This window comes from Anopheles maculipalpis, chromosome 3RL, assembly GCF_943734695.1.
Source record: "Anopheles maculipalpis chromosome 3RL, idAnoMacuDA_375_x, whole genome shotgun sequence".
Lineage (NCBI taxonomy): Eukaryota > Metazoa > Arthropoda > Insecta > Diptera > Culicidae > Anopheles > Anopheles maculipalpis.
The window spans coordinates 30265509-30278140 of record NC_064872.1 but is presented as its reverse complement, the minus strand read 5'-3'; the positions used below and the strand labels follow the sequence as shown (position 1 = coordinate 30278140).

The 12632-nt window shown below is 43.6% G+C and overlaps 1 protein-coding gene across 1 annotated transcript in view; it reads left to right on the top strand.

Annotated features, from left to right (window-relative positions):
* The window catches only part of LOC126564451 (neuronal acetylcholine receptor subunit alpha-7-like), a 61976-nt gene that overhangs the window by 11715 nt on the left and 37629 nt on the right, over nucleotides 1-12632 (top strand). The window contains exon 2 of the mRNA XM_050221510.1: nucleotides 12375-12514. Coding sequence (XP_050077467.1) covers nucleotides 12375-12514 — 140 coding nt within the window. The remainder of the gene's footprint in view (nucleotides 1-12374; nucleotides 12515-12632) is intronic.

Genomic DNA, 12632 nt, shown 5'->3' with positions numbered 1-12632 from the left:
GCATACGAACCACAACAACCTCTCACACGCTCTCGGTGAAAGAGGGACCCCTCACGCGGTCTCAGGTGCAGCAAGCTCCTTGCCAAGGATGGATCCAGGAATTGTCATGCACTTAGCAAGTGGAGCAGATGGAGAATGAGGCTGTGTGTTTCTTTCGCTTTGTTGGTTGTTCGAGCTTTGTTTTATATGCGCTCCAACACCTTGATAATGCTCATAAATTGGCACAAATTTAATCAACACGGTTTCACACTGCCACAGCTTGTGCCAGAGACCAGAGGAAGTAGAAGGTTGTTTTTTTTTTTGGTTTTGGTCACTGTGCTATTAAAGAGCTGGCTTCCCATAGCTGCATTTTGTACGAGACTGAATGGCTGGATCTTTATCGTACTTGCTTGAAGTTGAAGTTAAACCATCCCGGGACTCAGTCTGAGATAAAAGGCTCATCTAGACTCTAACTCCTCCCCGGGCAGTCTGATACCAATCATCAATCTACACGATCCGGTCCGGTCTCTATCGTCGTAGCTCCCATTCAATTAATTGCATTACACGCTCTATTTATTCATTCGCTACATCATAATTAATACACATCGCTGGAGCGGAGGTTTTTGTGGGGATGTGCGTGAAGAGCATCGCTGCGTGCGTGCTGGTGCAGCACGTGTCCCCGGTGGTAGTCCATACTGACCGAAAGCGAGACGTCTTCATTCAGTGCGCCACGGTTACGGGATGACGGGTGATAACGGCCACTCGGCGAGACCCATTCATGGAACGCAGACTAATCGCGTAAAAATGATAATCGATCCACTTGAACGGTGCCGGTGAGTGTACCATATCCGATAGGGAACAAGGGACAATCGGCCTTCCTCTCCATAGCCTGCCTGTAGCAACTTTCGTGCCAATGCTCGCTGGGACAGTACATTATAATTAAAGTATTATTATTCCCGACAATCCCTAACCGGTCCGTGCTGCGTGCCTTGTAATTATAATTAAATTGTTCTAATTTTAAGTTTAAGCGAAACTTTTTTGCCTGCCAAACATTGGCTAGAATTAATTATTCATCTTCAAGCCAAGCGAAACCACGGGAGAGATTGAGCAAAAGTTGCAAACAGTTTAGGCAATCGCTAGGGATCGACGATAAATTGCGTTTAGGATTTTTAAAAAAGAAAAATATTGACCAACATGAGCTGGGAGAGTTCGGCAAAGACAGCTTCACCGGTGATGCTGCAAACTGAAAATAGTTTACGAAGGAAATCAAATAACTTGAAATAGTTCTGCATGTATATTTACTTGTGCAAATATGCTTGTACTCCTATTGGCAATTTCTGAAGGATCAGTTCTACCTTAGCTGTTCGATTTATTGTAGCATTATGATTGATGGCCTTCTTTGGACGAAGAGATAGGGAGAGAGGTAGCCATCTCCAGCGATAAAACAGTGATTGAAGTCTGCAATCGAAAGCAATACAACCAATAAATGTGAAACATTCAATTGGATTTCACGTCGATTTATTTTGCTTCACCGCAAATGAGCAGTAGTTTACCTTTCCGGTTTACTTCCACAACATTCCAGTTGTGTACCAGGCAGCCACATTCCTAACCCAACGTCTACGCTTTAATAACGGCAACCAAGCGTGTGGAAAACGGCCCAAAGCAAGGAACGAGCTTTTCTCTGGACGATGTTTCCAAGGATGCCTACGCACTTCCCGAAACCCGGTTTTATGGTGAGGGTATTTGTTTGCTCCTTTTCTCTGGGATGGGCCCTTCCATGTATGTGTTTTTGTGTGGAAGCACAGGTCTCAGCCGTCATTCATCGATCGGTATTGCATAACATCCGGGATTTAGTCGGCAACAGCAGCTCGTCGAAAACGATACATCGCACCGTACTGCCGCACTGTAACTGCCGATGTCACGGGGTTGTATGGGCGTGTGTGGCTTTGTGTATATGTTTGGGCGTGTGGGGTGCACTTTAGAGTTGTATTAAAATGAATGACTGTCATCAATCATTGCCGCCAGAACGCTGTGTGCGGCGCATTCGCCCGTGACCAGAATGCTTATGGATGGGACGTGACATGAGCTTTTTCGGGGGGTTGTTTTTTTTTTCTTCTACCGAGATTCCATTTCAAAACTATGCTCTTGGTGTTATGAATGGTTACACTATCTGTGAAACTGTTCCCCTTATCTACCGGGTAGAGCAACGAACAGAAATTGTGCAAAAAAAACATAGTCAACAATTGGTGATAAGAGTATTTTCGACAGCTTGACCCAAAGGATGACACTTTGTAACATTTGCGCTTGATTTAGGATCTGCTCCGTTTTGGGGTTTTACTTGATGTCGTTTATTGTGAGCTTGAAGTTTTTGGCATCTGGAAAACTGGGCTGCTGAAAAATTGAATTAACGTGAGCAAAACAGAATCCATGGAATCATTATTGGCAATATTTGACGATACAACTATGCATGTTAAAGTTATAGAAAAGCGCAATAGTAGAGCATTTTACACGGAAGAATCGATCTGCAAATCTCACCGAGTGTAATGCGTACTTTAAAAAACTAATCTGTCCAAGACTTCTTGAGGTTATCTAGTGGTATTGTTTAGAAAGTCCAACTTAACAAAAGTATTTAACTCGCAAAAGGTAACAAAACTGGATAGAATGCTGCATTTGATGCTGATTGCACGATGCTTCTTTGTATTCAATAGTCTTCATACACTACGTCCAAGAATTTGTATGAACAGTCTTTTTTTTTTATTTCGTAATGACGGCCTAGCTTAACAATTCATTAAACTTATATCCTATTTTGAGGGTAGACATTTCCTTCTCCCTCAATTCAAGTGCACCTTATCCCGGGTGAGCTCGATTGTGGATGTTGTTGCTGCCAGGTATGGTTCTAAAGTTGTCCTCTTTATGTCTGCTAAGGGATTGGCGCCTCTTTGTAGCAACTTGCCGTGGACACTATCAATTGGCTCCCAAGATAACCCCCTTTGTTGCGGATACTCTGTGGTGATTCGCCACTCCAAGTCGTTGCAAGCATTTAGATGTTGTGGCTGGCGGCCCCACCACTACAATTTTGTGAAGCTACAGCAGCATCTAACTCACGCATCCCGCCAACAGTAAAGCCGCCAGTCACAACTACACGTCGTCCAAACCTAATTCAATTGTTTCAGTGATCTAATGTCGTCGCTGGCGACACTGACGCCAGAAAAACGCAAGGAGCCGACAACCATAATAACCCTGTAAGGTTACTGCAGAATCGAACCTAGACGTACCACCAACGACAAGGTCAACAGTTACGACCTTAGATCTCATAAACCAACATTTACCGATTCTGGTGCCGAAATAGCGAATGGCGCATGTCGACGCCACCATTGCGAACATGTAACAATCATAAAACAAAAAAATATAAGTAAACATAACAAACTACAATCCGCTAATAGGACGATAGTGCGTACAATCTACGGGGATGGAGAGAGGAAGGGATCAAGGAAAGATTCCCATCTCCTTGGCGAAGTCAAACAGAATCCGCGCATATTTGTAGTCCTTCTGACTCAGAATATCGCACATCGGCACCGCCGGGGATCTTCCTGATGCTCGAAAGACTGCTAAGAGTCCAGGTCTAGCCGCATCGAACTCCACTCCATGACCAGACGATGTGGTCAATGTCGTGGTATCCGTTGCTACAGCTACAAACCTTGGAGTCGGCGCTACCTATATGTTGAAGATGTGCGTTCATCGCATAATGGTTCGACATAAGTCTCGACATCATGCGAATAAACGCACGATCTACCAGGAGCACGAAAAAGCCAGGGACGCAGGGAAACCTGTGGTGAGATGGAGTGCAGGTACCTACCGAGTTCGTCCTCATCCCACAAGCTCTGCCAGCGGGCCATGTACAGCTGTGTTGGGGAGCGAAGAAACTCGAGAGGGGAAATCGACCTCTCAAAAATGCTGCCATCGGAGGCACCTCGTTTGACAAAGGAGTCTGCTTTTTCATTGCAGAAGACAGGATTTTAATTCATTTTTGTATAAAGTAAACAGAACTCTTTAATGCCTGGACGGATTTCAGTGCTTCAACAGCTGAGCTGAGGCTTTCAGTAAATATACAATTCTGGTCCGGAGGATTCGCGTTTATAATGAGCAGTGCGTAAAAAATAGCAGCCAGCTCAGTTATACATATAGAGCATGGATATCTAAGATTGTGGAACAGTCTTTTTATATATGATATTAATTTTCATAGTGATATAGACTGTTATATGTTGAAAACTGAAGCAGTTTGATCGAGATGAATGTCAGTATAAAATACAATTATCAATAGACATTCAAAACTAATAAAGAAAACCTCAAACGGAATACGGTTTTAGACCATTTATTTCATGTTAGATAAACGACGCTAAACCAACATAAACCTAATTATTTAGGCATATGTAATGTAATTTTGTAATAATTTTACGCCCATGAGTTCAATGAAGGAATAGCGGTTGTAAGAATAACACCCAAACAACACTATTTTTCCTATCCACAATTTTTATAGATTTAATCTGTGAAGCAGGACTGTTTTCTGGTTATACTTTGCCTAAGGAACCCTGTATTTAATTTTGTTAACATGTTAAACAAAACAAACTTAAATGCTATTCACGAGAGAAAAAAAAACAGGAAAACCACATCGTAGAAAGCTTTGCCGCTGAGCCAATCCAAATATCGAAGTACCGGAATCCGAGCGATAATCCTCAGTGAAGGACTTCCGGTTGAAATTCGTTTGCCCGGTAACATTTTGCTTCCAAACCCCATGTCGTGTGTGGCATATCTGTCGCATACCGGCAAATACGCAACGGCACGACAGGATTAGAAAGCTTAAAGCCTTAAAGGGACCCAACAGCAAGACCCTATTTCGCACGACCCGTACACAGTGTGTGCGATCGGTACGACATCGGGCTTTGATCTGTGGGGAATCATTTAATTTCCATTCAGGTCGGGTAAATTCGCTTTGCCAAGGGTGTTCCGGTTCTTGTTCTTTTTTTTCTCTCTCTCTCTCTCTCTCTTCTGTACATGCGTGCGTTAACGAACGTTTAGGAGTCTTGAGGGAACATGCTCGATCCTGTTTCGTGTACTCGGCGTGTAGCTTTTTAAAGCTCTTGTGTAACGAGTGTGGGTGTGCGTGTATGGAACAGTTTATCGATTGGTTTCTGGTATGGTGAACAGGTTTTATCTCATCCTTTCTTCGGTTTAGTTGAGTTCTTTCGTTCTTTTCTGTTTCTCGTGGTTTTATCTCGGTGATTACTGTCTAGTTAGGCCAACGTCGCTTCTGCTCATTACTACAAGTCTTCTCAGCTCGTCTGTCCCTGGGGAGGTTAGGATTCCACTAAACACTCGAAATGCGAACGAATTTGAAAAAAGAACAAAAAAATGGACAAACTTTACTAATCGTACCAAATCGTCATCGTAAGATTTTCAATGGTAAATTACCTTGAACGAAGCTCAATCTTTTCTTTGGAAGAGCTTTTTAAAACTTCCCTTTGCTTAAGATTTGCTGTGGAAAAATAGAAATGTCAACTAAATATTTATTTCACCATGAAGCATGTTTTTGAAGCAATTTTTAAATCCCTTTTCCATCACGTGCTACTCGAGCCGAGCCCAACCGAATGTCACATCCACAACTTAGTAAAAGTGCGCTCGTTGGATGCTACCACTATGTCCGTGCTACGTAAGTAATGACTTCTACTTCTGCTGAAGCTAAAACCACTGTGGAACGATTTTTTAACCCGCTTTCTGACAGATTCCGCCTCTCCTAATGCTTCGTGTGAGCTCAATTTCCAGGACGAAAGTTAAAATGGAGTTGGACAGAGTTTATATGTTTGTACAAAGCAAAAGATGGGCCGTAAAGAACACACGCTGGCAGCGGCAAAGAGAAACCCCGCTGGAAGTGAAGCATTAGATGCTTGGTCGGAGCACGAGGACCTGATTTGCCCAGGTACACCGGAGTTGAACCCCCGTTCCTGGGGGTCTTCCCCTTGATTCCTGTGCCACGAGACTAGCTGTATTTAATAATGCACATGTTCTGCTACTGCCATATACTTACCTGTTAGTAAGAGGAGGGAAAAAGACGTGGCAACTCTGGGCCAAGAAGCAGCAGCGCAACCTTTTCCATTATCTACGATGGTGCCCCCGTGTTTACCTTTTTTTCTCCGGTGGATGTGACAACGACGGTGGAACGGCAGCGACAGCGAGTTTCATTACAAGCAAGAAACAAGCTCCGGGAAGCTGAGACCGATGTTTGATTGCAAGCATCCACTGGTACCGGGCGTGTGACTCTTTGCCTCAGACAGTGTACCTTTACATGCGCCTCAGGACCCTTGCCAACGCCCCGGGCTGCCGGAAGGTTTGGCAAAGTTTCGCTATTCCTGCTGTTGTTGTAATATTTATCCCAGGCAATGGGTGTTACTTGACATGGAAACAAATAAAAACACAGGTCCACCCAGTCCACCCAGGGTGCTGTAAAGGATGATGTTGGATGGATGCAGAAATGAAGAATTTTTTGTGCATGCACCAGACAATCACGAGCCCACTCACCGTGGCGAGCCTGGGACACTTGAAGGTGGGTGAAAATGAGCACACGGTCGCACGCAAACATGGAAAACAAATTAGTGGTTTGTCAGAGTTATTTTTCGAGAAGTAGGAGCAGCTGAGACACCTGTTTAGTGCCAGAGGGTTTGGATTAGTTTTGCGTGATGGAAAGCATTTAGCGGTGGTGAAACTATTGTTTTACTGATGCATTGAAGTTGCATAGGTGGTTTAAAATATTGTGTAAACATCGATGCAATTAGTACAAAGTACAAATTAGTACAAGTCCTTGGAATATCGGTTGGAAAATATGCAGCATAATCAACAGATCTATTTTGTTATTTATTTATTTAAAGGATGACTGCGCCATATTGTCAACACCACCCGACTGGGTTAATAAGCTAGATAAACGGGGCATTTCTTCTCTGTTTTCTCTATGTCAAAAATCTATGTTGAAGGCAAAATATGAATAATGGGTTATTATTTAAAACTGCTTAATTTAATCAATTTGATTTTTGGATATTTTTTTCAGGGTTTCCAAAAAGCTGTGGCCTTCCTCGATGGCCCGTGTGCAGCTTTTACACTGCTCACGTTATGCTGAAAAATGTCTTCCATCTTTTTATCATTGAATCTTAAATATTCAGTAAGAACTTATCATTTTTGATAGTTCTATATGAACAACTTCAACACATAGTTTTTTATCTTTTTTATTCATTAAAAATAGTATATAAGGTTAGTTTCTATTCTAAAAAAATATCTTAATAGCACGAGGCTTTACCTGTTCCCAGCCGAATCATATAAAAACTCGCAACCGATTTCGTAAATAGCTTGAGAGCAAACAAGTAAAAACGAGCTCACCCCGTTGGCTTTCTCTGATCGATTTGGCTCCCGGATGCTGTGACACAAAATTAAGAACTTCCGCTCGGCAGGCATCGGGCCGTGGAGATTACTTCACTATGCCGCTTCAAATCAATGAGAGGAAGAAAAGAAACGAACCTCGGAGGTCGTGGCAAGTGAAAAACGCCAACGGACGGATACCTCCAGTTCAGCATTTTTCCCTGCAAAATGTCGAGCTGCGTAATCAGCATGCTGGTGCACGACGGTGGCAGAAGCGGGAACGAACGTAACAGTCCCCAGGATCCCAGGACTCACGATGACAACCACCTTGAGAGCGATTCTTATGAAATCGCAGAAGGGAATAGAGGCCAAGCCCAAATCGAAACACGTTGTAACGGAGTTGCTGGAGTTAAGTTTGCGGGAAGCAAGAAACGCTAACGATGGAAGGAAGCAGTTTGAAGCTTTTCTTTAACCGCCGCTCAAAATCGGCCACCGCACGTTTGTAAGGGCAAGGGCATGATCACGAAGCAGGTTGTGCGAAAAACCTTTTTGGAGTAAATAAAGTATGATAGAAAAATAACAGTTGCTTCTTGGTTCCAATCTTCCTACTCGCTGCGAACTCCAGCCAGCGTTTTGGTTTCCTTTTTTGCCCCAGCACTTCAGACCTGTCCCAAAAAAAAAAAGCGATGGAGCACGCTGGAAGAGACTTTGCGTGGCGTTCTTTTTGTCTACCCCGTACCAATTTTCAGTGTGTGCGTGTGTATGCACGAGATGGCATTAAGAAAGGCGAATGAGAGGAAAATTTGTCCCTCCATTTCTATCCCCAAACCCCCCTTAGTGGATGGAAAATTCAGCAGCTGGGCTGTGGGTCAAACAAAGAGAGGGAAAAAAATATAAATAAAAACAGCTTTGCTGCCTATCGGCGAACCAGACCGCCTGCTAAGGATCCAGGGTTTTCTTATGCCTTTTTTTTTTGCATTCGTTGACTGCCTTCATTCCAGTTGGCAGTGTCGTCGCCACCACCGTCGTCAGAGTTGTAGCTGTTGCCTCCGGGCATTCCGGGCCTGCTTTATGTTCATGTCCGAGCGAATCATACCGACTGCGAGGATCCCTCGAAAGGAAAATGCAACAGCCGCAGGAGTTGGGAATTGAATGGATAGGATAGGGAAAAGCAAGAAGACCTGAATTGGACGTTTGTGAGTGTACGTGTGTGTGTGTGTGTCTGTGTGATAGCGGTATTATTTTTTTCGTAGCTGCCCCCCAAAAGAAACTCCCAGACAGAAGAACCGAGTGAAGTGTAAATAGTAGCGAAGGAAATGAAAGAGTTAAAAAATCACAACCGTTCACGGTGCCGCCGGCAGCCAAGAGCGGCCATATAATGAAGCAGCACAGCCTACCCCACCCCACCCCTAGCCGTAGACAAATCGAGTCGAGAGCGACCGAGGTTCCGTTTCGGGATCACTTCCGGCTTATGGGTAACGAGGTGGAATGCTTTTATACATCAGGGAGGTTTTCTTCTTTCCCCCTTACACGTTTATGTGTGTCTCGTGATAAGGCCAACGTATCTGCTTTGCCCTCTGAATGGGGTGATAAGAGTTGTGGGGAATGCAAAGAAAAAAAAAGTAAAATAGAAGAGAAAACGTACCACCAACTGGAATGTGTTTTTTGCCCCTCGTAAGAACTGCAACATATTGGTAACGGGTGGGCGAATGAAGGAATAAATGAGTTAGAAGCTATGCCAAGAAGGTATGCTCACGCTAGACCCTCAACATCGACCAGCTGGATGTGCGAGTATGAAGCGCCATGTGTGTTTGTGTGTGTGTGTGTGTAAGTGATGGGATCATTAGTTTAATGACCTCATCCTGTTTTGTGTCACTTGGGAATCCAAGTGACACACTGCGTGGGTATGGGTAGGCGCATTTTTTCTCCTTTTTTTCCCCCTAACACATTCAACCTGATGCACCTGCTCATGGCGTAGTCGTGTGGTTGCAACCGGAACAAGTCCTCTGTCAAGTGTTAATGAGACTTTGCGGATTGGATTTTGGAATTCTTCACAGTGTTGCTAGCGTAGAATAATAAATTAATTTAGATGATTGTTGACGGAGCCGTTTAAATGATTTTTTGTGGCGCGAACTGACCAGTGGTTGACAATCTTCATGCAGTTAATTATTGAACAAAACTCAAATACACGATAAATACCAAGAAGTGAATTGAAAATTTGTTTCTTTACAATGTATTTAAAAGGTTCAAACATTTTGAAAGTGTTTCTGGTGTCAGTCAGTCAGGCCAGAAACTGTTCTGAAAATCCCAAGACCTGGTGAAATCGTTCTTTTGCACCAGAATCCTCACTTTTCAAATGAACTTGGTTGGCCATTTATAGATTCTTATTTTCCTGCTCACTACGGGAAAATGGTCCGAATGGGATTTGGGAGTCTCCGTCCTACGTGGGACGCCCGAACTGAACTACCCGTAGCTAGAAAATCTATTCCGATCAAATGAACACTTATTGTACAAATTATCGGACATAACACAAACTCGGGGCTGGCAAAAGGCATACCAAGACAGACGTCTTGCGAGTCTTAAGAAACCTTTATGGTTCATATATTACTAACTCTTACCCTAAACTTTCTTAAAACTTTTAGTCTTTGAACCTTTAACGTTTTTGAGTGAGACCCGATCAAAACGGTCAACGAAAGATCATTTTCGACAGAGAACCACGTTGTCAGTGATAAGGATTCACACTTCCCCGACCACTCATGAAGACGACACTCTATAAACCGTTTGCCGATCTCGAGTAACTTTGCTTTCATCTATCAACCTATCCAGCTGAATCCGGATGTTGATTATTTGCTTCATTGCATGGGCAGGTCACGTTTTTCACGTCAGGAAGGTGAATCACTTCTCGTCCATTTATTTACTACTCGGCATAATCGATGACCAACACCAATCGTGCTGAAGGTATCGATAGCACAACTCCACCGTCTGATCTCCCGAATGCAATGCTAGAAACCTGACACAGCTCTGTGGGGAAAAATAAACTTAGAAGCGCCCGTCAACACGGAAAGTATTTGGCATACTTAGTAAAGCGAAAACACACCATAACAGAACCAATGCTCGACAAACAGCAAAACAGATCTGTAAAGCGAATTGTGAGCGAAGAAATTCTTCAAAGCGTAAAGAGATCTGAGATCGGAAAGAGGCATGTCATCGATGCGGGCACGTGAACGGCCCCACAAATGATATGGGGTTTGCTGTTGACGATTGAGGGTCTGAATGCTGAGCACGGATTTTGGGTTGTTGTTTTTTTGTCTTTCTTTTCTTCTAACCTAGTACCAAGAAGAAAACGAAGGGAACTCGAACTGTCCCTTTTTATGGGGCGGAATCGCCGAATTACCACACTTCTTTCCGCACGGGTTGTGATGACCATCGGTCAAGGCTTTTTTGTTCCGTCATAGTGGTTTAGTGGGGGGGGGGGGGGGGGGGGCTAAGAATTATGAGTGACTTTATGTGCTTTCTTTTCTTAAGCAGGAAGTCCGTCCCACGTTCGAGTGAAGGTAGCTTATTGTGTGCTTCGTGCAAAGTACGTTCAACAATGGTGGACCATTTTTTCGTTCTTCTTTTTTTTGCGCTTAGAATCGTTCTGTTTACGATATTTGTTGACGGCCAATATAAACATATTTCAATGAAATATATTTTGGTTGGGATCCATTTTATTTTCATCCTGTAAGGCTTGCGGTGTATTAATTCGTCCCTGTATTAAACATATAAAAATATCTTCAAAAGCTTCATACCGTCCTCTACATGTTTTTAGCTCGAACCGTTCTGTGTTTATGTGAAATGGAGTTAATTTTTCAATTTAGAATTACCTCCGCCGGTACGCTACCTTGAATGGCACAGCATCATTAATTCACCGCTGGTCTCCTTTGCCCGATGGAGACGCCTGGTGGCTTACTGCAGCAAATGTTTGCTGCGTACGTTTGTTTCGTGGGCACGTTCAAAACGAAACGCTAGCATGGTCCACCCCCGTCAGGGGTTGAACCCCTGCGAAATTCTTAAATCCGAAACTTTACGACTCAAGTTTACCGAAGCGGATGATACGTCCTTAGCCTTCCCAGTACCACCGTACAGAGGGTTCGGTCTCCGTGTCACAAACGTAATCCCGTGGAAAATTGAACGAACATCCTTTCCGTGTGAGGGTGTACGTTTTCTTTTCTTCTTTCTCCTGTACCTTTTTTCTTACGTGTGCCACCTTCAAACGGTTGCAATGCAGGGTTGGAGCTCTCTATTGAATGGGACATATTCCCCGTTTACAGGTACCCGTGTTTTCAAGGTACGGGAAGCATATTATGAACATGTTACACTCGATTATCGTGTGTGTTTACTCATACGTACACGCACACACACACACACATACACACTGCACTGCTTCCCATTAGGACTGCGGAAACTGGAGCTAATGTGAGACACACTGCTGCTGTACTGGCAAGGAATTTCATTTTCTGCCCTCGCACATTTCGCACTAATAAAGAGGATTTTTCCTAATTTTCCTTTCGACGCTAACGTGGTTTTTGCGCGCCCGAGCCTTTCAAGCCGCTGTCGCATAAGGATCTACAGCAGCATTCCCACCGGAACAAGCCGAAAAAAAGGTAGAAAACCCAAATAAAGTTATTTATTTCCATTCATGCGGATTATGAAGCGTAATTGTTTGGTGGAGCGAGAATCACATAGTGAAGGGAATAGGGGGTGGATCGGATGAAGGTAATGAATTCGTTCAGTGGGAGCGAAAACAAAACTGGATCCACATGTTTCACGGCTCGTAGTAATTAAATCAGCTGGGACATATATTTCACCCGGCGTGTCTTTATTTACAATAATATGAAAATTAATTTTAAACTTCATTTCATTATCATTTACACAAATATTCACCTTCATAAATGACCAACATGTGCACTCTATCTAATCGCAAACTTTTCTCCTTTCTTCTCCTCCGCTAGTGTGCATGGCCGGATACAACGAGAAACGATTGCTGCACGATCTGCTCGACTCGTACAACATCCTGGAACGACCGGTGGTAAATGAATCGGATCCCCTTCAGTTGAGTTTTGGTTTAACGCTGATGCAAATCATTGACGTGGTAAGTTTGTGCGACGTGACGTTAGCTTTTATTGTACCCTGGCAGCCGAAACGTGCTTTGCTGGTGTATTGGCCGTGAGTAACGGGCACATTTATTTATCTCTGGTTGTTTGCAGGTC